Raw genomic sequence first — 24432 nt, 5'->3', positions numbered from 1 at the left:
ATGTGAGCTCATAAGAAGCCTTTACAGATACGTATTTCCACTGGGGGTAAAGGCTGCTGCAGCACACAAGGGGATGGAGGTCAGTGCTCACTGCTCGTCCTGTAAGGTCACCATCACCTTGTTAAACACATGTCAAACTGAAAGTACGCCCCCTGCTGGTGTGCGATAAGTTTGAGTTTATCAATAATATCTATGTGCAATATTTAACTGTTTAGTTTTTAATCTCACTTTTAACTGCAAACGTTGGCAACAGTGCGTGGAAAAATGAATGTGCGTTGTGTCTGAATGAAATGATTTATTTATTTATTCATTCATATTATAGCACTTTTTTTAAACTCGATTCTTGAGTGCACCTGAATTTCGTTGCATGTCCTGTACAATGATGATAAATAATCTTAATCTTAATTTTATTCTCAATGCAGTGTCGTATGCGACTGATTTGCACTGCTGTGACAGTCAGTACGACAACATGATCGAATTTCATTTGGCAGAAGAGATCATCATCTTTTTTGTTGCACGTCCTTCTTCTTCTTTCCGCCTCCATTACCCACAATGCAACCCGACTGCCAATAGAGAGATTCTTGTGGAAAACCCTGGGAGCCTCGAGACGGTAGCTTGGAGCAGTCCTGCGAGACTTTGGTCATTCTGGAAGTCGTCAGCCAGGGTCGATGCTGCCTCAGGCGGCATCACATGAGGGAATTTGAGACACAAATTATTTATTATTTATTTATTTGTTTGTTTAACCTATGCAGCAGCAGCGCTGCCAAAGACCTGTAAAACAGGCTTTGGTACGCAGAATCGGTGAAGCTAACACTCGCAGATGCAAACCTGAGGTGTGGGCTTTGAACGGCGCTGGCATTCAGGAGGAAGAGAAGGTCTAACGAAAGACTGCAGGGGATTAAAAGTCAGGCCTCGAACGGTTTGTTTTTTAAAAATCCACTTCTTGTAAGTTTGTAGAAGTGTGACTCTAACTTTAATGGGAACAAAAGAAACAATACAGTGAACAGCAGATGAATCGATGCCCTTCTGGATTTACATTAACGCATATTAAGTGTGCGCTCCCTCTTGCGCCCTGTGGCACTTTGCTGTCCCATCCTGCAGCATGTAGCTGCCGTCCTCCGGGAACACTAATTAGGATGGGGATGGCTGATTGCTGCTCAGTGGGCCGCGTACGGTCAACGGACACACTCGCTCGCGCCTGTCTGCCTGTTAGCTTCGCAACACTTCGCACAAACACACACTAAGAAAAAAAACGAAAAACTACTGACGAGTGTGTCTGTTTCTTCCTCTGTTTCACAAACAGACGCACACATGGGCAGACAGACAGTTTATCCATCAGACTGGTACTTGACTGCATTGATCCCCACGGCTGGCCGAGTGATAGACGAGACACACACACACACACACACACACGCCGGAAAGTCACAGAATGTTCTCACACGGCTGAACTCGACAATGAATCACTCACGATACAGCGATGATGATGACGATGATTGTGAGGATGACGATGATAAAAGATGAGGTGGATGGGAAATTTTGAGCTTTTTTTTTATTGACACACACACACACACACACACACACACACACACTGACTTTTTATGTGTTCTTTGGGCAGGAAAAATGATTCTAATCACCCTTATTAAATCATCTTTGTCCAGTCCTTACATTGGCTCACAAACAACGACACAAACAAACATATTGTTTCAGTCTGTGACAGTCTAACTCAGCTCCAACGCAGACCAAGAAGACAAAGGAGCATGAATTGCAGTTTGATCCCCCCGTAATGACGTGGTGTCTGGGGAATTAGCTTTATCGCAGAGATAATGTCTTAACTTTGCACATCCATTTTACTAATCTGACATCTTCCATTTGTTTAAAGTGCAGTCCCAGCTGTAAACGGAGAGAGGGATGACGGAACATTTCAAATGAGTGTAATTCAAATTCGTTTGGCTTCTTTCCTTAATTGGCACGTTTTTTGGGGGGATGGGGGGGCATAGAACATAGAAGTGATAATAAAACACTGGTAATATATGGAGTGAGGAAATTGCTCACATTTGCAAGCGTGTGACATGAATAAAAAAATGGCACTGCTGAATATTATCTCGCCTCACATTTTACCACCAGATGTAAAGTAAGCGCACAAACAGGCAAAGGAAGGAGATCAGATCGGACGACGGAGGGCAGGAAGGAGGAGTGACGGGGAAAATGAGAAACGTCGGGGAGGGCGATGAGATCTCATGGACTCAATTAGGACGAGAGTAGATCACACACACACACAAGGACACGCAGCCTGAAAGTATCCGACCTTCAAGGCCAACTCAATCAAAGAAAGGCGCTGAGGGCCGTCTCTCTCTGCACGGAGCCCAAATTGGAAACACATACACACACGTGTACGAAAACATCCACACACTCTGAGGCCGGACTCCTTCTTCTTCTTCTTCTTCTTCTTCCTCCTCCCTCACAGAGGATGAATACGAAATGTGTCTGCTTTAATGAATGGAAAACAGGGACAGCAGCTTGTCACAAACTGAGAGGTGAGTGGATGTCTCGCTAACACTTCGCTCTCAAACAGAACGGACCTTTTCAATTAGAAAACTTTAATAAGAAAAATAAAGTATATTAGCTTTTGGTCCTGAAAGCCCTGATGGTTAATAATCCTCCTTAATCCATAAACCTCTACATGACAGTAAGACGGTTCCTGCAAGGGATTTGACACTGTGCCTGTTACATTATGCAAAACATTTGTGTGTGTGTTTTTTTGTTGCCGTTGTTGTTGCAAATCCTTATATCTGCAGCAGTTTAGGAAGTAATCAGATTCCTCACTTGAAGAGGAAACAGGCAACAGGCGTTTCTAAGTATTGTTATTGTTATGGCAGTGACAGATTCACTTCACCACATCACATGAATGGTTAAATAAAGTAAACGCTGGGACATCCTACCTCCATAAGAACACATGTGCAAATTAGCAGATATTCAGTGAACCTAAACAGCTCTTCCATGATTTTGAGAGCGTTGGCTGCTGATTAGCAGGCTGAAATATACACTCCAGCTAATAAATTCTGCCCTCGAATGCCTCCTCGACTAATATCTGAAATGTTTGAATCACAATCTGCCTCCATCCACACACACACTCAACATCTTACAGAGGAATCAAAACTGAGAGTATTTTCTAAACTGTGTTCAGCTGTAGCAGACTCGGGTCTCTCGGTGCATTACACTCAGCCGGCAACGCACCCGCGAGCCAGCTGAGTAACACCTTGTGTGCGTGTGTGTGTGTGTGTGTGCATGTGTGTGTGTGTGTGTGTGTGTCATGCAGTGCCCCCAATAAGTGTTTGACCTCTGAAAAGTTATGCAAGCCGCCTCCCACTCAGCGCACACACAAACAAGTGTGTGATTCACTTCACATGCATCGCAAATGTGCTGCTCGTCCTGCGAATCAGAGATGGAATTAAGGAGTGTGTGTGTGTGTGTGTGTGTGTGTGTGTGTTTGGCTGCAGGACTCGTCCTCTCTCATGTGAGGACTGTTCATATAGCTGCAGGCAGAGAAAGACACACAGACTTTGCAGTGTACACTGTATCCTCTCTGGAAAGCTGATGCAGCTGGAAATGAAACAGAGCCGAGGTGGACAGGAGTGCAATCAGCAGTTCAGTTTTACTTCAGTTTTGACTTCTTTCTTCCTTCTATTTTCCTGATGGTGGGTAAAACGGAGCCAGCATAATCATTTTAGTCCATCAAGCTAACTGATGTAATTCTGTCAAATTGCTGCCCGCTATATTCCTGTTGCTTCCTTATACTGCTATGGCGGCATCGCACCGGCCCACTGCTGATACAGAAGACACTAATTTTATTCTACGTGACCCAAACTGTACCCCCCTGCAGAGCAGTGAGCCATGATACTGATACTGACAGGGTGTCCCGCTGTCACCGGCTGTGACCTTTGACCTCCCTGTGGAGGGGAAGAAAAAAGAAAGAAAGAAAGAAAGATAGAAAGTGGGATTTCAGCCTCTGGGATCAACAGAGCATCACTGGAAAAAAACATGACTGCTCATTGTTAACGTATCTGATGTTGGCCTGTTTCCTGTGGCGAGCTGAACAACCATTTTACTTACATGTGATGGACAGCATAACATCAGTGTGTGACCTCACAAATGCTCTGCTGCATGAATGGGCACAAATTCCCACAGAAACACTCCAACATGTTGTGGAAAGCCTTCACAGAAGAGTGGAAGCTGTCAGAGCTGCAGATCTGTGTGTCTCAAATCTGTGTGTTCAGAATTTAGACGAGTTATCTAATCTTAACCTCCACTCTCCTACTATAGAATTGTCCACACATACAATTACCTTAATCGTGATAATCAGGGCAATCTTTGTCGATCTTTGAGTAAATGCTGCGATCAGACTGTTCCCTTAACCTGATTCCTCAAGGGAAAAGCGAGTTCACGTGAAGCGCGCTGTGGCCTGCGCTTTCGTCCGCTCTGATTAATTAAGGTTTGGTCGACCTCTGCGTGCTGCATCGGAAGCCTTCAAGCTCGGCTGAGCCTGACGACATTCGCTCAGCCAGGCCCTCAGAACAGACTGAACGCCACTGCTTTCAAACACAGCTGTGTCTCAACAGCAGCGGGAGGGGAGGAAACTGAAGGCAAAATCATATGCTGATAGTAAACTCCACAGAAGTGAAGGACAGTAAACATCCCCTCAGTAGCCTTTACCTGATAACATTTTTCAGGCATTCTGGTTCGTAATACCTGATCTTAACCTCAGTTTCTTTCACCTTTTGGTTCCAGCATCCGTCCTTTTGACTTTCTTTCTCGCCCTTCCTCCCCTCTCCCATCTCTCCCTGTTGCAGACTATGCCTGGCCTCTCCCCAGCGCCCTCTGCCCAATCTGGATCTACCTGGACGTGTTGTTCTCCACCGCCTCCATCATGCACCTGTGCGCCATCTCCCTGGACCGATACGTCGCCATCCGCAACCCCATAGAGCACAGCCGCTTCAACTCCAGAACCAAAGCCATGATGAAGATCGCCGCTGTCTGGACCATATCAATAGGTAGATATTTTACAGTTTGGCGTGTGAAAGGTTTGCCTTGTTGCGATTGTGCGTCTACACACGGCGACGCAGGCGGGTTTTAAGAATATTTTGACTAAACGTCGTGCATGTGATTTGCAGCAATCCGTAAAGACAAGCTGAGCTCAGCTGATGCACGAGACATGACGGACACCTGAAGGGTTCCTTCACCCGAGTCACAAAAGGACATCTTTTGTTTTTCGCCTGGTTTGGTGTGACGCCACGCTGATAGTTTTATGTTTCTTTTCACAGGTTTTAAAACATCCTTTTGTCTGCTGGAATTTACTCTGTGGTTCATACAGTTCACGCATTGACTGTCTGAAAGCACAAGCTGTCAAAAAACTGTGCATGTTATTCTGGATAATCCAAAGAGTTAACAGTTGTAGAGCTGCTGATGTTATTTTATGTTTAATTATCAGAAAATGTTCAGAAAAACTGCGGTATATCTCAATAGGCTCAGTAATTCAGAAAATGGAAAAGAGTCCTGCTAAATATTTAATTCAAGCTGTTCACAGTGGGGTCTGAGCGATTGCTTTGCAAAGACACATTGCTGTTGCTGTAAATTTTAAACTGCACTTAAGTCAAACAACTCAAGTTTGAAATGTTTATCGCAGCTGCGGAGCACAAGAGTTTGGCATCCGGGCTCCGAACTCATCGCTCCCTGCTGATGTGTTTACAGAGAGATGCTGGGGAGTGATGATCAAATATCTTCAGTCCTCCAGCCAGAGCCTGCAGGTGGAAGCAGGATGTGGTGGTGGGGCTGAACGAACAGGCTTAGCTTTCACAGCTTAAATTTGAAGGGTGTGTTTGGTCGATGGTTGTGAAGAGGGAGGCATGTGTGTGTGGGAGTGCGGCTCGAGTTAGCGTCTCTCGTGCAGTCACTTCATCGCGGGCATGTGCAGATGGCGATTGGCCGCCCGTGAATTCCCATTGGCCATCCCTGGTGCCACCCCTTCATTGTAAAGTCTGATTGGCTTTCTGCCCAGTGAGAGACGGGACCTTAGTTCAAATGGATTTTTTTTTAATGTGAATGAATGAGTGAATATTTTTCTCTCTGTAGCCTATTTTACATAAGTACGATGTCCTCAAGAATAAAATACATTATATAATATTTTATATTACAGTTGTGTGGTCCCACTCTGTTGTGTTCGGTGATTAGTGGGACCATTTATCTTTTAAATGCACTCACTGAGATTAACTTTGGATGGATGACAGAGTTAGCTGAATAAATCTAATGTGATATAAAAAAAAATGTAAACACAATAATGTAAGAAACAGTAAGATGCTGCATTGTCAGTGGGCTAATTCAGTTAGATGTTAGGAATGACACATTAATGCTGTTTCAACACGTGTGTGTGCGTATGTCCTGTCAGTGTCAGTGCCTCACATGGGCCACCCAAGACGCCCCTGCATTTCATGTAAGTCTGGTGAACCTGCCCTTTCATATTTTTGGGGAAAGTTGCAACATTATGATCCAATGGAAACTACAGACGTGCAAGATGTGTCAGCTTTGTGGTCATTTCTGAGCTCGTATTTTGTTTTATTTGTACAGTGTTACTGTCACTGTGGCCATCCCCTGTCGGCCAACACACATGCACACACAGTTGCCGGATTGATGACTCTTATTGAGTTTAATGGCTTTTCGTGATCCCCTGGCACTTTGTGAAAAGGTCCCACCAGCACACCTGCTGACTTCCTGGGACACTTTGTCAGCTTGTTGACGCTCAGAGCGTCTGTCAGCTTATTGTTACGGTCGGAGCTGATTTGCATCACGCGCTTCTCTAATCTCCAGAGGTGATCGTGGCATTTTTCATAACTTTTCATAACTTTTCATATTCATCTTCATCACAAGCAAAGATATGCAAACGAGTGAGTTATATCATCTGAAAATTTATGGAAACTGTTATCACTGCACGCATACGGACAGCAGATGTAGAACAGATACAGCCTCTGTGTGCGATCTTAACCTAATTTTACACATACCAACCTGTTTGAAACCTCTGTAAGCTGACATTTGATATTTAAATTTAGTTTAATTTGTTTTCCTCTTTGTTATCGAAGCTTCCGTCTGTACGGTAAAAAGGAATCTAGTTTTAAGATTAAAATAACCAAATGCGACATGCAAATAATTATAATCTCAAATAACCTCAGATCACATGACCTTCACAAGTAGATATTAGTAGTTGTTGTGGGATAGTAGATGTTCAGATTTGTTCTTGAGCACTATAGGGATGTCTTACCTGGAGTCATAATCTCACTTCTGATCATATCACATGATCTTTACAGCAGCCAACAGAAAAAGTTTCCTAACTTTAATTTGTTTGATCACTTGGTCTTCCTTTCCTTCCACAGCTCCCCTTGTTACAGCAATCTTTTCAGCCGTATGATAGCCTGAAGTAATCAGCGTGTGTGTGAGTGTGTGTGTGTGTGTGTTTTCTGGTGGGGAGTCATGCCTCCCTTTGCCTCCCTCTGAGAAAAGCGCTGATGGATCAGACGACTTTTAAAACTTTTCTTTTCAGCCCTCCTCCCTCCGTCTGCCTGTCTGACTTCCTGCTTCTGCTGATGTTGTCTCGTGCCCTTTAATAGCCAAGAGGGCGTCCATGACCTCACATCCGTACAGAGCACATCCACACACACACACACACAGATTGTCTGAGCATATCGCTATAGCATCCTCTGACCCTACATTACATACAACGCTAAGTTGTTACATTACATAAAGTGCCCTTGGGATACAGGAGATTGTTCCTGCACATAATGAACACAGTTCAAATGTTCTTCCAGAAGATAAGCACGTCCTATATTTAGGATATCAGTTTAATCTTAATTCCTATGTGCAATTAAAGTGAAATCACTCACCCAAAGGTTGATTGTAGCTGATAGGATGTCATTTAAAAACACAGAATAAACTTGCGGCTTCAGACAAATATTTCTGGCAACCATCTCCTCCTAAGATCACATTGGAAATACACTATATAGACAAAAGTATCCGGACAGCCCTCTTTATGGGGCTGTTTCTCAGGGTTTGGACTCGGCCCCTGACTTCCAGTGAAGGGAAATCTTAATGCTTCAGCACACCAAGACATTTTGGACAATGCTATGCTTCCAACTTTGTGGCAACAGTTTGTTGAAGGCCCTTTTCTATTCCAGCATGACTGTGCCCCAGTGCACAAAGCAAAGCTCCATAAAGACATGATTGGATGAGTTTGGTGTTCTAGCTGCAAAGCTGTCTTTGTATTTAGAATGAGATGTCATTAAAGTCCCTGTTGGTGTGATGGTCAGGTGCCCCAAAAGGAATAGAGTACACGCCAGTGTTATCGATGCAGACACAAACTTAATCAGTAAAGCAAGAACAACATGGCATTACTTTTGGGATTAAAGAGTAACTCGTTTGGATGTGAAAGATAAAAATCTTACAAACAGCACCAAGCAATCAGCGTCACTCTAATAAGCCGAACTGCTCAACAACCTTCACCCCCCCTCCTGGTGACTGCAGATGTACCTCCTGGGGCACAATTATAATGGAAAATATGTTGTTTTTCTTCTCTCTGCTTTTTACATTTCTGTCTGGGTTCAGAACATCCACTCCGGAACAATGAATGCGCCAGCTTAACAAAGGTTCAAGTGCATTTTCTCCAACATTAAAATTGTTTTGCAGTGAGAGATTTCTTCTTGAAAGCAGCATTGACAGGCGGAGATGAGTGTCACTTTGAGATGCCAGGTGGAGTTTTACTTTCCTCTCCCGTCTTGCTCTGCCTGCACTGATTCACTGCTGCTTTTAAATCACGAGAAATTCCTGTTTTCCCGCTGACATTTCCTTGACCCCCTGGAGAGGCTCTCCACCACAACATATCGCAGTGATTGAGGTCTGAGAAAGCTTACAACGATCAACGCTAAAGATACGATAATCCTTTATTAATCCCACAACAGGGAAATTTGCAGTGTGTCAAGGATTAGCAAAGAAGCACCCAACAGAAGGCGCACTGTTAATACACCATGAAGAGATTTTCTGCCTCTTTTTACCTTTTCAGTGTCTAGTTGTGCCATTGCCTCCCTGTTGTTTTTTCTGCTTCGAACTGCGTAAAACTGATGCAGCTGCTGTCAAAGAAGCTGAAGTACCAATTCAGACCCAGCAGTTTCCCCTTTTGTGACGAATTTGAAATGCAGAGTGACGGCCGAGCACACGTTACTGTTCGTGGTGCTCGTCAGAGGAGCTGTTTTCTGAAGCAGAAGGTCGGGATGAAAACGGGACTTTCAGTAATGTGCCTCTCAGCTCGAGGTTGAAGATTACTTGAGCAAAATTGTTTTTCATCAGCCACAATTTTGCCAGGTTTAAAAACTCTCGAATGATTTTTGCTTTAAAGGATCACAGCAGCCGAGTCTCAGTTCCTCACAACTTCAGACCCTGAAGTTTTAATCATCAGTCTGGAGCCAAAGCTGACAGTAAGGCCCACAGTGAACAACAAGCAAAACCACATTTCAGCAGAGTCAGTGTTGAAAATAGTCTTGTGTTGTTGTTTTGTTTGTTTGTTTTTTCACTTTTGTATGAATTTATTCACACCTCCCCTTCATGACCCAAATGGTTGTCAGGCAATGAAATCAATAAAGCGTTTTTCCTCTAGTCACCTGACTGGTCTGAATTGGGAAAACAGCAGATGGATGTGATTGTTTATTCACTTTATGTCATGCATTTTAAAAGATACTATTTTGACTTTTATGTCTTGTGTTGTTCTGCCAGGAAAGATAAAAACCTTAGAAGCAGCCCTGACGTGTCGGATTGACAGAATTTTCCGTCTTCCTCTGCTGTCCTTCACAACCAGCCGCTTTTGAATTACAAGAAATCCCCTGTTTTCCTGTTGGCATTTCCTTGACCCCCTCCAATGGTGTGTGCGCCGCTACACGCCGCCGTGATTGAGGTCTGAGAGGGCTTACGGCGATCAATGCTGAAGGATTAACAACAAAACATCTGACAGAAGATCCTTGCAGCCGTTCTCTGCTGTGTAATAACACACTCTGCTTGACTTAGAGGTTGTTTCAATCCATCAGGTCTTGCAGGTGCATGTAGTACGACTGCAGCTTACATAACAAGGCATTATGTAACTTTTAGTACTCCATTGTGAGCATTATAAGTCCCCGCTTTGATCCAGTACTTGAAATGACTTAATTTTACTCTATTTAACTTACAATAAAAGATTGTAAGAAACAGTGAAATAAGGAAAACTTAAATTCAGCGAAACAAAGAAACTCGTCAGTCATCAAACCCATCAGATAATCTTCACAACAAGATTTCCGCCAAAAGTATTGGGACACCTGACCATCACACCAACAGGGACTTTAATGACATCTCATTCTAAACACACAGACAGCTTTGCAGCTTTCCACAACATGTTGGAGTGTTTCTGTGGGAATTTGTGCCCATTCATGCAGTAGAGCATTTGTGAGGTCACACACTGATGTTGGACCAAAAGGCCTGGCTCACAATCTCCGTTCCAGTTCATCCCAAAGGTGTTGGATGGGGTTGAGGTCAGGGCTCTGTGTGGGCCAGTCAAGTTCTTCCACACCAAACTCATCCAACCATGTCTTTATGGAGCTGAGAAACAGCCTCATAAAGAGGGGTGTCTGGATACTTTTGTCTATATAGTGTATTTCCAATGTGATCTTAGGAGGAGATGGTTGCTGGAAATATTTGTCTGAAGCTGCAAGTTTATTCTGTGTTTTTAAATGACGTCCTGTCAGCTACAGTCAACCTTAGGGTGGCCGAGCCAAACCCCTGAAAAGCAGCCCCATCACAATGCTTTTGTGTGTATACTGTACTCACTGCTCTGATGCAGAGTCATCTGTAAAGTGTATTTTTATTATCAATACTGAGGTGGCAGAGAAAGCAATGATGGTGACTGACATGCATGTGATTTTGCACGGATCACATCTTTCTGTCACACTTTTTGTTTCACTTATGACCTCTCAGGGACTTTACTGTCTAAAGTAGCTTCAAGAAAACTCCCTCCTCTCTCCTCCTTTTCTTCTATCTCATTTCTTTGCTGTCTTCAAGATAGCAAAGGCTTTTACTCTATTCCCCAGGCATGACACTCGATGCCTCACACTGCATTTGCTGCTGACTGCTCTTTGGGCTCTCTGAGGGAAACATTGTTTTGGAGCAGCTCACACCCTGACGGTTCATCAGATCTTCTCCTCTGCTGGTTCATCAGATCTTCCTGCAGCGGCGGCGTCCCCTCGTCGAGCCACGCTGTGTTCTGCCACAGAGCGAGTTGTGTCTGCTCGCGTTGGTCGAACGCTCTGCGGATTTGCAGAGTGGGCGAGTAGCTTTGGCCGCCATCGCCGGAGGGAGTGAAATCTGCTGAGTTTAATCAGCACAGCGTGAAATGCGACCAGTGTACGACTGCCAAAGAGTTACAATTATGTCCCAAAGTAGCCAGAAGTTAATGTGTGTATTTATATGCTTTGTTATGTATTTTCTAGCACACAGCCATGCAAGCGGTTCTGACTTTATGTGCCACTTCTGCCTCCCTTCCAAGATATTGGAGAGGTGTTTTCTTGGTGTTCACCATCCATCCATCCATTTTCTGCCAGTGAGCAGCAGGAAGTGGATGTAGTTTTGGAGCCGCTTTCGTCCCAAAGAAATAGTCCCAATGAAAGGTTCTGACAGTGAGATCTGCCGTTTGTGCAGAAGTGCTGGAACACAGAGTCTATCAGGAAATATTGCTGTTGAGATTTTTAAATGTAATTCCTCACCAGACGTTTTTTGTTTGTTTGTTTTGTTGTTGTTTTTTGGGGGGGGGGGTGTTTGGTTTTTTTTGCAATTTGGGTGAACTAGCCCTTTAAATTCTCCTCCGCCTGCTGTTTGAGGCAGATTGAGTGGATCGTGACTTGACCACCGATTTGCATATTGCAGGTTATTTGGACGTTCGCAGAGGGAAAATGTTTGCGATTAATCCAAACGGATTGGTCCTCCTGGGTGCTGTGAGTGCAGTCAATTGCAACGATTGCATTAAGGGAGCTGCCGCTGCTCCAAATTGTGTTTTGATATGGCCCGGTCACCAGCTGGAGAAAATGAAGGAGAAAATGATGTACCTTGGACTTACATGAGTTATACCAGGACACGACGTCCCGACACGTCCGTGACGCACTCCTGTTGCCAGGAGCATGAGAGCTTGTGACAACCCGGAGTCGCTTTTCTGAAACGGATCCCAGGTCAGAGAGTTTACTGCCAACTGAAAAGCTCTGCGAAATCTGAAGCCGAAAATCAGCCGATGTTATTTTCACAGGTCGGAAAATCTGCCCAAGAGGCTCTTTCTCTCTTCAGTCTTTTGTCGGTCGGTTCCTCGAACTGCACCAAAGTGATTAAAGCATCGTGAACGGCCATTGCCCACTGATAGATTTTAAGACCTCTAACAGCATATTGATCCAAAGCAGGTGTAACCCTCCTTTCCCATCAGATTTGTGCTGTTCAGCTTGTGATTATTTAATCTTGTGATAATAAAAAAAGACAGAGTCTCTACAGGCCCACGCAAAAGCGCAGGTTTTCAAAACTTATGTCATAATGAAGTCGTGTGATGTTTAAAAACCACCAGATGTGTTTAGGTTTGGTCATGAGGAAGTAATTCAGCATTTTGCAGCCATGATTTACAGATTATTACACCAAAATAATCCTCTTTGTGTTCAGTTTAAAGTAATTTATCCATCAAATTGCCTGGAAACAGTTTGTTTTATTCTGTTCCCTGATTCATGGTTATTATCTTCATGGTACATGGAAGAATCGATCTGTTTATTCTTTACGGTAATTATTTTAAAACAAATAAGGTGATGTTTGGAACTGTGCTGAAATGGGTTCAGCGTAGTTTTCTTGTGATTATTGATGCTGATTTTTCAGCTTTCATGATGGACCCTGATCATAATGTTATCTCATTGTGCCTCGATTTTACTCTTTAAATTTCAAGGACTTTTCGTTAAGTGTTTTCAGGGCATTTTTCTTTTATTTTTGGATAGCAGAGATGTGACAGGAAGTGAAGGGAGGAATGTGGGAACGGCGTGCAATAAAACAACTCTGAGAGACTGACTGCATTGAGGTGGTGAGGTGTCTCGAGGTGCCTCTCTTGTTAGCCTGTTGTTTTGATCTTCCTGATTTTTCCTACCTCCTGTGCATTTTATCCCATGATTATATACATTTTTGCTCCGTTATTAACCAATATATTTCAGTGTTCTCAGGAAGTCACCTGGTCATTATCCCCCAGTCACTGAAATGTGATATGAAGAAAGTGATTGCGTTGCCGTGACCAAACATCAGTCTGTTTGGAATAGCTCAGAGAAGCTCTGGATTCAAAAATGAAGTCGGCCACCAAGAGAAACATCAGAAAACATCGATTCCTTTCACCCGCTCTCTCCTTTGTCCTCTTCCCAGGCGTGTCGATGCCTATCCCAGTGATCGGCCTCCACAACGAGGACAAGGTCTTTGTCAATGGCAGCTGTGCCCTCAACGAGGAGCGCTTCATGCTGATTGGCTCCTTCGTGGCCTTCTTCATCCCACTGGTCATCATGGTGGTGACGTACTGCCTCACCATACAGGTAGTCGGGTTCATGTGTGTGTGTGTCTTCCAAATAGTTTATGTCCTCACATCACCCCTTCTTTTCCTTGTTACACTCACAACTTCCTCCTTTCTCTCTTCTCTCTTCTTCTTTTTCCTTCTTCTTCACTCGCTCTCCTCCCCAGGTGCTCCAGAGGCAGGCCACTGTCTTCCTGTACGAGGCAAAGACTTCCTCCCAGCAGCCTTTGCACACACCAGCAATGACAAATACCTTACAGCCTCCACCCACCACCTTCCACCTTCCTCAGATCAACACACTCGCCCCTTCTGACTCACAAGGTAAAAACTGATCAGGGCTTTTGGCTGCTGAAATGGGGTTAAAACACATTGTAGTGCTCATCCTGGAAGCCCCTTTATGAAACACAAATGTGAACCAGTGTTTAAGTTACTGACTGTGTCTGAACAAACAACAACAAACAGCCTGATCTTTCATTTCTTACATATTTTACACGGATCATGAATTGAGCTGTAGCCTCAGTCTGTTAGCACAACATCATGTATGAAGCCATTGAATGCATACTTAAGAACCCTATTACATGATTCTTGTTTCAAAGCAAGTCAGCTGGAAACACATTTCTCGCCAGTTAATGGCGCCAATGTTTACACAGCTGATTAAATCTGTTGGGGGTCGATTATCATTTCAGCTGACAGCTGACAAAGTGGACATTCAGAGGCCGGAGGAGAAAAACCTACTTTTGCTAGCATTAACTTTGCAAACTGCAATACGTTCCCTCATGGCGTGAAAAATGTGGCAGGCCATAATCAGTATCTACTGGGGAGCAGGGCCACGAAGAAAGTCAAATCGCTTACGCCGACCGGTCGAAAGTTGTGGATGAGGCAAAAAAGCAAACTATATCAGCTAATTCACCCGGCGAATACTGCGGTTGTGGTGCTGAGCAGACAGCAGCTATCTGTCCGATCGCTTTGGGCAGCACATGGACGGCTGCTTCCCGATTCCATAGCTTCTCCTGTAAAGATGAAATTACATGATGTGACGGCCTGTTTTTCTCCGCCTTATCCTCTGACACCCCAAACAGACAAGAGTGTAAATTCCCCTCATGTTTAACCTTTCCATGTACCCTCCGCCTTTCAAAATGCCAGCAGCCTTGTTAACACAGAAACCGACATGCTTTCCACTGGTTGTTGTTGTCCTGGGGGAAATCTGCAGCAGTTTTCTTGGTAACCAAGCAGGAAGGAGTCATGGTGATAACAGGCAAATCTGTGCTCCTTACAGCTGGCAAACCTGAGACAAAAGCGAAATTGCACATTCACGTTCACTCAGAAACAAGTAAACCTCAAGCCTGCTTTATTTCCAGCGTTCGAGAGTCCCTGATACCTCTTCTCCCTCTCACGCAGAGTTAAAGCCCCCGCCTCCTCAAAGCAGACGAAACACCTTGAGCTGTCTGAAAACAGCGGAGCTGCTCAGTGCCTCGACGCCAGACGGCATAAGCATCATTCCCAGCTCTGAGGTGGCGTCTCAGCTCAGCTCGCCAGCCGCGGGGCCATCGCGGAGCGACGCGTCGGGTTGCCATGGGCGACGGGGGATGATGCAGGCCATAAAGAACGAGAGGCGGGCCTCCAAGGTGAGTCCTTGTCAGGTGATTTAAGGTGCACCTTGTTTCAGGGCTCCCAGACATGTAAGGCAACAGCTGGGAGATAAACAAATGAATGCGCTCAGAGGTGGAGGTGGGTGCTGAACCTCTACCTCAAGATGCTTCAGATTACCCTGGCACAAGTATTTCTGTGGTGTGGTTAGACTTGGTGTGGTCAGAACACTGACTGAGTGTAATAAATGAACAGAGCTTCCCTATCTGAAAACCATAGCGCCTTAAACCTGCATTCTTTGTAATGGCCAGCAGGGGGCGAGTGCATTGTTTGCAAAAAGAAGTCAGATTGCGCAAGTTTATGAGAAAATGACTACTATTACTACTTCTTACTTGATTTATGACCACAGTCAACAGTTCCCTTACAACTTTGTAGTCTCAGCTGCTAGTTTCAAGTCTTTTTCAATACAAAACAATGTTTATGTTATTTAGAATAAAATAAATGATATGTGCATCCTCTCCAGGCCCACCAAGTTGCAGATATGGTCACTTCTGGCTCCAAAAAACCAAGATGGCAAAGGCCATAATGTCAAACTTGAGACCTCAACCTACAGCCTAAGGGATAGAGGAACAACTGTCAGCTACAGAAGGCAGTAAAACAGTGTTGAGTTTGCTGTCCTTAGTTCAAATAGAAAGAAAAAGCTTTTGTTCAAAAACATATTTACAAAAGCTACTCGGATATCAGGTCATAGTTTAAGTATCAAAAATGTGAAATGATAGCCCTTCTTGGAGGAGGTGCACAGCAAAATATTTTGCATCAGTGCTTTATTAAATGATGCGTTAAGAGTAACTCGCAGATGTTTCCATGCAGACATTTTCAAATGTCTCCTCTGAAACGGCTAGAAGAGCTCACGTTATCAAATCCAGCCAGACACTTCAATTGGCATCAAAGAGCTTGAAGCCTCGCAGGAGTCGCAGAGTGCTCAGAGGCTGCCCAGCGGTGGCTTCATTGAATTCAAATTCATGCTGGATGGAGGCCAAAGCACTCTTATGCCAGTATCAAAAATTAAAATCCCAATAGAAGTGGCTCACAAATGGAGATATTGAAGAACATCAATCTTTGTGTGATGTATGCATTTCAATTACAGTGAACTGAAGAAGGCTTCTCTCGTGCTTTCCTTACCTATTGTGCTTCCCTTCTTCCTCTCCTCTTTCGTTCCTTTCACCTCTACTTACGATTGTTCTCTCCTCTTTCTGTCTTCAGGTTCTGGGAATCGTCTTCTTCCTCTTCCTCATCATGTGGTGTCCCTTCTTCATCACCAACGTCACCTTCGTCCTGTGCCGGGGCTCCTGCAATGAGACGCTGCTTCATGACCTCCTCAACGTCTTCGTCTGGGTGGGCTACATCTCCTCCGGGGTCAACCCCCTGGTCTACACCCTCTTCAATAAGACCTACAGGAGAGCGTTCTCCAGCTACATCAGGTGCCAGTACAATGTGGGGGCCAACGCAGCCGGACAGAGCTGCAAAACCCTCCTGGTCCCCCCACCGTGCCCGTCGCACACCGTGACCCCTCTTCTGATGGGCGGTCACGGGAAGGCGGGCATGGACCGCAATAGTAACTGTCGCAACGGCGGCAGGGGGGACAACGGAAGGCTTACGGTAGACCCTGAGGACATGACAGATGACGGGACACAAATCGGAATAGTGTCACAGAGCCTCTCGGAATGCCACAACGTCGGCATGCTTTCGGAACCGGAGGCGGAAACTGAGGTGGAGCAGGAGTTGTCGCTCATCAGCTACAGCCCCACCTCCAGAGAACACACAAGTAGCGTGTGACTGCGTGTTTCTGTTGTTGTTGTTATGTCTTCTTTTTAACCTGAACACTCTGGGTAACGTTTCAACGAGCAGGTCATGGGAGCCCAAGGCATTTGACTGGCTGTAAGTGGGCGCCGTTGTTGTGAAAGGACTGGTCTCGGCCGAGGAGACTTATCCCCACACTGAAGTGCACTGCTTAAACCAAGAGAGAGGTTAACCTGTAAGATGAAAAAGTTTTGGAATGAAAGCCAATATTTCAGATGTGCTTGTTTTCTACACGGTGTCCAAATGTTGGTTTTCATACCGTAAACGGCGAATGAAAGCTTGAAAGCTGTGCTGCGCGGTCACAAAATGTGGCAAACGTCATGGCAACTGAGGCAGCAGCTGAGCTCCAGACAGACAGGGACTCAGTGGACGTGATGAGAGACGGTCAGTGAACACATTACTTTCATTGTTAACCTGGTATGAAGTCAAGCGACCCTCCACGGAGTCCCACTGATGCAGGTGATGGAGTCAAGCGCGGAGATCGTCGGGGCCAAACTACTTCTCCAAGCCTTCACATTCAGAGTCAAAATGCAGTCCGAGCTCTGGTTTATGTGGGTCCTCTCCACACCGGGCAAAACTAAACCAAATTTATTTTTGTGTCGCTCAAGCTTGACAGCAACAGTCATAAAATCTATCTGAATGGACCTTTCCAGCATGTATAATCAAACTATTCAGCCGGCAGAAAATGGGATTTTTCTCTGAAGGAGACTTGCTCAAGGCTGCAGTCAAAGGTTTTGCCTGAGGGGGCCAAAATGAAGGAATGTACAAACGACCACTGGTCTCTGGTGGACTCACAGTGCCATCTGGTGGTGGCATGACGCAGAGAGGTCGCTTCCCTTGGATTCAACAAGGGGCTAAAAGAGCTAAAAAAAAAACACGGCACAACTGTCAGGCTGTTGCTTCTGTTGACCAATACATCCACTTTGGACAGAGTTAAAGTCCCGACTTCTAAAGGTTTCTACTGGCAGCAAACAATATAGTTTCAAATGAAAGGGAGCAATCTAAAAGTAAAAATGTGAAAAATATTGATTTAAAAAGGTTTTTAATATATAAGGGTGCACAAAGGTTCCTAAGATGTCATTTATAAAGTAAACGAAATATCTCAAATGTTTAGATTTTAGCCGCCGCTTGCTGTCATTATTTTCATTTCATTAGACTTCACTGATTCAGCCCCACAAAACAACGTAAAACTCAAGCTCTTCCTCAGCTGTGATCAAACCACACTCACGTTTATTTTCCCACTTTATTTGATCCATCAAACAGACATAAACGCCTGACTGAAGACCTCTTACTGATGTCGCAGCGTGCTGTAAATCCATTTCACGGGTGAAAAGGGGACCAACAAAGGATTTAAGGTTTGGAGTGAAATGAAAGCAGAGACCACACGTGTTAAACCTTTAAAACTGAATATTTCCCACATCGGACGAACAGCCAAATTCACTACATGCATCTGTAGTTTGTCCCCACAACAGAACACTTAATATGCATTTCATATCAGCAGATGACTTTTCAGGACATCCACATCGTATGGCTGTTTGAGCTTCAGAGCATCGTCTCTGAGGGACAGAGCAGTTCTCTGTCATTTCCATCATTTGCTTTTTTAAAAAATTAGAGATTTTTATTCAAGGTCAGCCATTAGATATCAGTCTTTTCTTTTCTCCAAAAGAAAAAAAAACCCTCCCTGAGCTGCATGATTTCCAGTCGTGCTTCGGGCCACACTTGCTAAAACGGCACCATGAAAGCCACAGAGGACAGAACGAACATTTAAGCTTAAATTTAGGTGATGAGCTTCGGGTTGAAAAAGGCTCCTGTCAGAGCACCGCTGTTACTTTCGCAATAATGATTTTTTTTTTTTTTTTTTTTTTTAATAATGAAGAGCTTGCCGATGTCTCCACCCCAATGGGCACAATCTCTAAATGATCTCTGGCTGCTTTGCAATCTGTTCAGCTTGAGTCACCAAAACCCAAAGTGCGACTCAAAGACCAAAAACCTTTAGATTTCATCTGTCACGTAAAACGGACAGAAAGTCAATACACTAAGAGACAAACCCTGGACTCCATCAAGACGGGTCACCGACCCTCACTTATCTTTCACGCTGCCTTTCTCGCCCTCCTTCCACACACATTTTATCGACGTCTGACAGTCGGCGTAATTCCTCCGCGCTGCGTCTCCATCAGCTGAAATACCTGCAAAATGCTGCCTTTGGGAAAGATTTCGTGTTTGTTTAGGTTTTAAAGGGAAGAGACCACAGTGGCAAAACTTTCTTAACAACAAATTCACCTCTTAGGAGATTATATAGGAGTTTTAGCTGGAAACTTGCATGCCTTTAGTGATTTGCTTTGTAGGCTGAGCTCAGCAGAGCTAACAGAACTACGGTGATTAAAGTAACATTTTAAGAGGTCGCTTAAAGGAGGATTTCCACCAGTTTTACACATCAGGTTAAGTTTACTCTGGGGAGGCTTTCCAAAATTTGGAAAAAGAAAAAAATGTGATGTCATAATGATGTCATCAAGGTAATCTCGATTTGATCGTGAGATTATTTTTAACAGAAAGCCTTCCTCAAAACTGGAGATCTGAGGATTGAAAGATGTGGGCGTTTGGGAGACAGGAAGGGGTTGTAATGAAAGATACTATTGAAATGTAGTATTTTGAGCACATTGACCCATACTAGAGACTAGAAGTCTCTATACCTCAGCCTCTGCTGCTTTGATTTCAACCGGTCTTTGTTAAATCTGTCTTTTCTAATCCTTTAACTTTACGGAAGTGCAATACTGGTAATAGTTTTGCTGACAACATGGCTGTTGTCGCGGTTGTTGCTTACCCCAGTGATCAATAATTCACTCTGTTAATAATCCCTTCAGCCGCAGAACAGCCAGAATAACAAACATATGAATGTACAACCCAACTCCCTTTTATTTTTTTAGTCAGTCATCTCCCCTTCAAGGTCAAAGAGCAAAGGTCAAAGCCTGCAGTGGACCAATCAGATGCAGAACCCAAGCTCTGCAGCCGCCTCTGCGTGCGATTAGAATGAAACATAAGAACTGGGAGTCACTTCATTCTAATTCGATGCATCTCTGTATACTTTATCCAGTATTTGTATGCTACAGACTTACACAGTGGTCATTCGGGCCACTTTTCTCTCTGCAAGGAGAGGTCTACATGAGCTAACGTCGGCCAGCCCAAGCACCAAGGTTTGGCCTACAAATATCGTGCATGTTTGAAGTGATGTTCAAAAGGTCCTCTCTGCCTCGCACAGTTTTTTTTTAGTTTGTTTGTTTGTTTTTTGGGTTTTTTTGGTTCTCTCTTTAAGACTCGGAAGGGATGAAACAGAGCAGGAGGGAAAGGAAGAACAAAGAAAGAGCAGTCGACAAAATCCTGCAGGCTTTTCGTCTTTATCAGAATGCAAAACACCAACATAAATAACAGAAACACAGAGAAAACAACGGAGAAGAGAGGACTCTCTGAACTTGAATGGGTCGTGTTTGATCCATCCAGGTGAGGGCAAGCAGAGAGCTAAAGCCGGGCCAGCCAACTCAGTATGTCGCAATGTAATAACTGTATGTTTCCCGTGTACCTGTGTGTGTACCAGACCTGGCTCAAATTGCTATCTGAGATTGATGCAGTAACTTTTTCTCGGTTTTTATCGATTGCGTCTGGCACAATGAATTGAATGGGGCTGTCCCTGCAGATGCCAATTCTGTCCGCTGCGCCGTGCAGACAGATGAAAGCAATCACTTGGAGAAAGTATCTGGAAGGATTTCAACTAATGATTCGATCCAAGTCTGGTGTGTATAGAAATAGCTGGAGCCGTTTATTGACAGAGTTTCATTTTAATACCTTTCAGGGGGCAAGACAACAGCGCTTTGTGTAGGAACTACTGCAGAAATTCATGTAGTACATTTGGAAATGGTCTATGAGTGAGTGAGTGAGGTGCTTCATGCTCAAACGACTGAAGCATTTGCACAAGCTTAAAGGAAAGGCCCACCCAGAAATGCTGACAGGAAGTGGCAAAATGCGCATTTTGTGTTTTCTGACATATTTTGGAAAATGCATTCATGCGTTATTTTGTTTATTTATCTTATTTTTTGGTGAGAATTAGTAACTGAGAGGAGTGATACCCCTCTCATGGAACCCGGGGCATGGTTAGCCTAGCTTAGCATAAACACTGGGAACAGCTAGTCTGGCTCTGTTTTGTGTTGGAACTGGCCAGCATTTTTACACTTTGGTTTTTGTACAGTTTCAACAAATCAAATGTTACATGTCGTTTAGTGCCGGGCTAACTTTTTCCCTTCGCTCCATGTCTCTATGCTAAGCTGACCGACTGCTCATATCTACAGCACAAACGTAAGAGTTATCAATCAACTTTCTGATCAGGCTCTTAGCCAAAAAGCCATTAAGCTTATTTCCCCAAATGCCAAACAAGGTAATGAAACTGATAACGGAATGAGGGGTAAATTTCAACAGTGCTGAGCTAATCAGTCAGATGATCAAAGAGTGGATTTTTCCTCTGAATCGTCTCAGATCCAGCACTTTAAACAGGAGAACTGACAAGATCGTACACTCTTAAAGTACACAAACTTTTTCACACCGTCCTTTAACCCTTCATCTGTCTCCTCTATCATCTTCTCAAACATGTAACTCTGTCACTAAACGTCTCTGAGAGTAGCCAGAGCTGCAGGTTGTCCAAGAGTTTGGCAAACCCGGCTTCTCCACTGCACCGTCCCTGCACTAAGCATTGGACCCGAGGTGGCCTACTGATCTGCGCCGACGCAGATCGGTTGGCCGGTCTGTCTCGCTCTTGTATGATCTGGCGCTCATGGCTTAGCTATCTTTTCTTACGTGTTGAACCTTCCTCTGTTATGTAGTGGCTTTTTTCTTTTTTAAAAAAAAATGCCATTTTAATTGTGAACGTTTGTCTACGCCACATCTTCTTAAGTTTACGCCATCATCCACACAATGTATATTTTCTTTTTTCTTCTGTGTGATGCTGCTATTTATTTATTAAAATATTATTCTAACGTGTGGACAGTTGTCTTTTGTACATGGCTGTTGTTTTTCACTGTAAGACTCAACCCAGCACCGAGCAGCAGTAGAACAATCCTGAAGAAAGTCGCTGAGCTGCTTAGCATTTCTCCATCCTGATGATTAATAGCTACACACCTTGCTAATTTGTGGAATTTGGTAATAACAGTATGGGTGGCAGCTCTCTAGCCAGCTGCTCTACTATTATGTCCCTTTCATTGGGAGCTTTTATACTCTGATTGCTTCACAGTGTCATGAAAAGAGCCGAACCTGGAGCTAATTAAACCCGTAGCCTTCGTTGTCATGTTGGACCCTTTGAGCCGTGCAGGAAGTCCTCCTGTTATGGTTACTGCAGCCGCACTATCAAAGCGAGATGTGCTCTTTACCATATGGGCTGTGCGGTTTGAGACAGGCTTGCTAAAAGTGATAAAACACAGCCTTTCCTAACCTAAAGAGAGGTAAGTGTGATTATGTGGTACTCACTCTGTATATACAGCCAGAGTTCAGTTACACAAAATGGCCCACATTTCCAGCTGTTCAATCATGAAAGATGAGTCATGTCAGAGGCAAAGACTTGGAGGCCATAAGGTAAGAATTAAATTTACTACTGCTACATTTACTGTTGTGATCACATCGGTGTGGCCTCTTTTCTGCCACATTGAGTAGCTTATATGCACTCCGCAAAACATATTCTCACACTTTGACTGTGGAGTTCAAACTTGACTTGATTCACCAACAAACCACAGATACCTGTAACACACCTGCACTCTTCTGTTCTGTTTCACTGCTGTTCCAGTGCGTTGGGGACAGAGGTCGATAAAAGTCATGACACAGGTCCAAATTCTTGGCTTTCACAATCACCACCACTGACGGCATCCACAAGCGTGTGTTTGCAGCGCCACTTTAATCTCCAAGACCTGTACACCTCCAGGACTCTGAGGCGTGCAGGTCGGATCACAGCTGACCCTTCTCACCCTGGACATGGACTCTTTGTGAAACTCCCTTCAGGCAGGAGGTTACGGTCCATTCGGACCAAAACCTCACGCCACAAGTTCAGTTTCTTCCCCTGTGCTGTTAGACTGTTGAACACAACTGACTAACATGCTGCCCTGCACCTTAGCAATTGATTTTGCTCATTCACTGTCCACCTGCAGTTCATTTGCACTGTCTACCTCACCCACTTGCACTATACTCCACCCTGCACTACCTTACTTTGAACTACCTCCAGTAAAGTATTTATTTCACTTATTTTATTTTGTGTTACCTTATTCTATTTTATTTTTATTATTTTTTATTTTTTTATTTTTTATTTTATTTTATTTTATTCTTCAATTATATGTTACTGTTATGTTCTATGTATGCACCAATCACCAAGACAAATTCCTAGTAATGTGAAACCTCTTCACTTACATGGCAATAAAGTCTTTTCTGATTCTGATTCTGATTCTGATCAGCACCATGGACAGCGACAGAGGAGGCGAGCCCTGTTTCGAACACGAAGCAACAGCGCCGCTCAGTGGTGATTCTGCAGAATAGCAGGACTCTGTGAAGCGTCAGTACAGTACAGTTGTAGTTTTTCCCGAGGTGTTAATGGACGTACTAGTTGTTGATATGGGCTACTAGGAGGGTTGTCAAACAGGTCTGGTATTGATTGATAGGTACTGCAAACTCTACAACAGACTACACTTTGTTCTGATCAGAGATGTCAGTAACACTGAATATTATAAGATAAGATAATCCTTTCAAGAATTTCCCTCCAGGGATTAATAAAGGAATTCTGATTCTGATTATTAGTCCCATAACTGGGCAATTGCATTATGGAAAATAAAAAATAAATAAATAACGAATAAGACTCCTTCTATTCACATTATTTTTTTTCTGTTATCGATCTGTGTCTAGCTTACAATAATCATCATCATGTGTTAACACGTCAGAGTCATATTCCCACAGGCCTGCAGCAGTTCTGCCTCCTCTGTCCGCTCTTTGCTTCTTAATGAAGTGGGTGGTGGCCTCGGCTATCACCGGCTAAAGTCGCAGCACGTCGGACACGCATGCGCCGTTCCTCCGGTTTGCTGCGTCTCCCTGGGTTGGTTTGAGGTGGTGTCAAGCTAGCAGCCAGTACCATAAGAAATACCAGCAGTTAGGGCACATTCAACATAACGTCGCTTTATTAATAATTATTGTGCAATTTTAACTCGACATTAATGCACACAATCACGGTAATGTGATTATTTTAGAAGTTTCATAGTAGCAAAATATCATTATGTATGACTTTAGTGCTGCATGAGTGGGCTATTTGGGCTATTTGGAAAGGCGTCTGTTCACCCTCACTTTATCCA

At 44.0% G+C, this 24432-nt stretch overlaps 2 protein-coding genes across 7 annotated transcripts in view; both read left to right on the top strand.

Annotated features, from left to right (window-relative positions):
* The window catches only part of htr2cl1 (5-hydroxytryptamine (serotonin) receptor 2C, G protein-coupled-like 1), a 102235-nt gene extending 80142 nt beyond the window's left edge, over positions 1-22093 (top strand). For both annotated transcript variants that reach the window (XM_046380591.1, XM_046380590.1), the window contains exons 5-9: positions 4848-5048; positions 13483-13646; positions 13792-13945; positions 15023-15249; positions 16475-22093. In XM_046380591.1, the coding sequence (XP_046236547.1) occupies positions 4848-5048; positions 13483-13646; positions 13792-13945; positions 15023-15249; positions 16475-17047 (1319 nt within the window). In that variant the 3' untranslated portion in view covers positions 17048-22093. The remainder of the gene's footprint in view (positions 1-4847; positions 5049-13482; positions 13647-13791; positions 13946-15022; positions 15250-16474) is intronic.
* A 2025-nt stretch (positions 22094-24118) lies between these two features.
* The window catches only part of zgc:109889 (uncharacterized protein LOC553542 homolog), a 32746-nt gene continuing 32432 nt past the window's right edge, over positions 24119-24432 (top strand). For 2 of the 5 annotated variants that reach the window (XR_006842431.1, XM_046380906.1), the window contains exon 1: positions 24119-24312. The gene's annotated coding sequence lies outside the window, so the exon portion shown is untranslated. The remainder of the gene's footprint in view (positions 24313-24432) is intronic. The other 3 variants (XM_046380907.1, XM_046380905.1, XM_046380908.1) reach the window with 2 other exon arrangements.

This window comes from Scatophagus argus, chromosome 23 (genome assembly GCF_020382885.2).
Source record: "Scatophagus argus isolate fScaArg1 chromosome 23, fScaArg1.pri, whole genome shotgun sequence".
Classification (NCBI taxonomy): Eukaryota; Metazoa; Chordata; class Actinopteri; family Scatophagidae; genus Scatophagus; species Scatophagus argus.
Note: the sequence above shows the minus strand (reverse complement) of the source record. Positions and strands in the feature narration are given on the sequence as shown.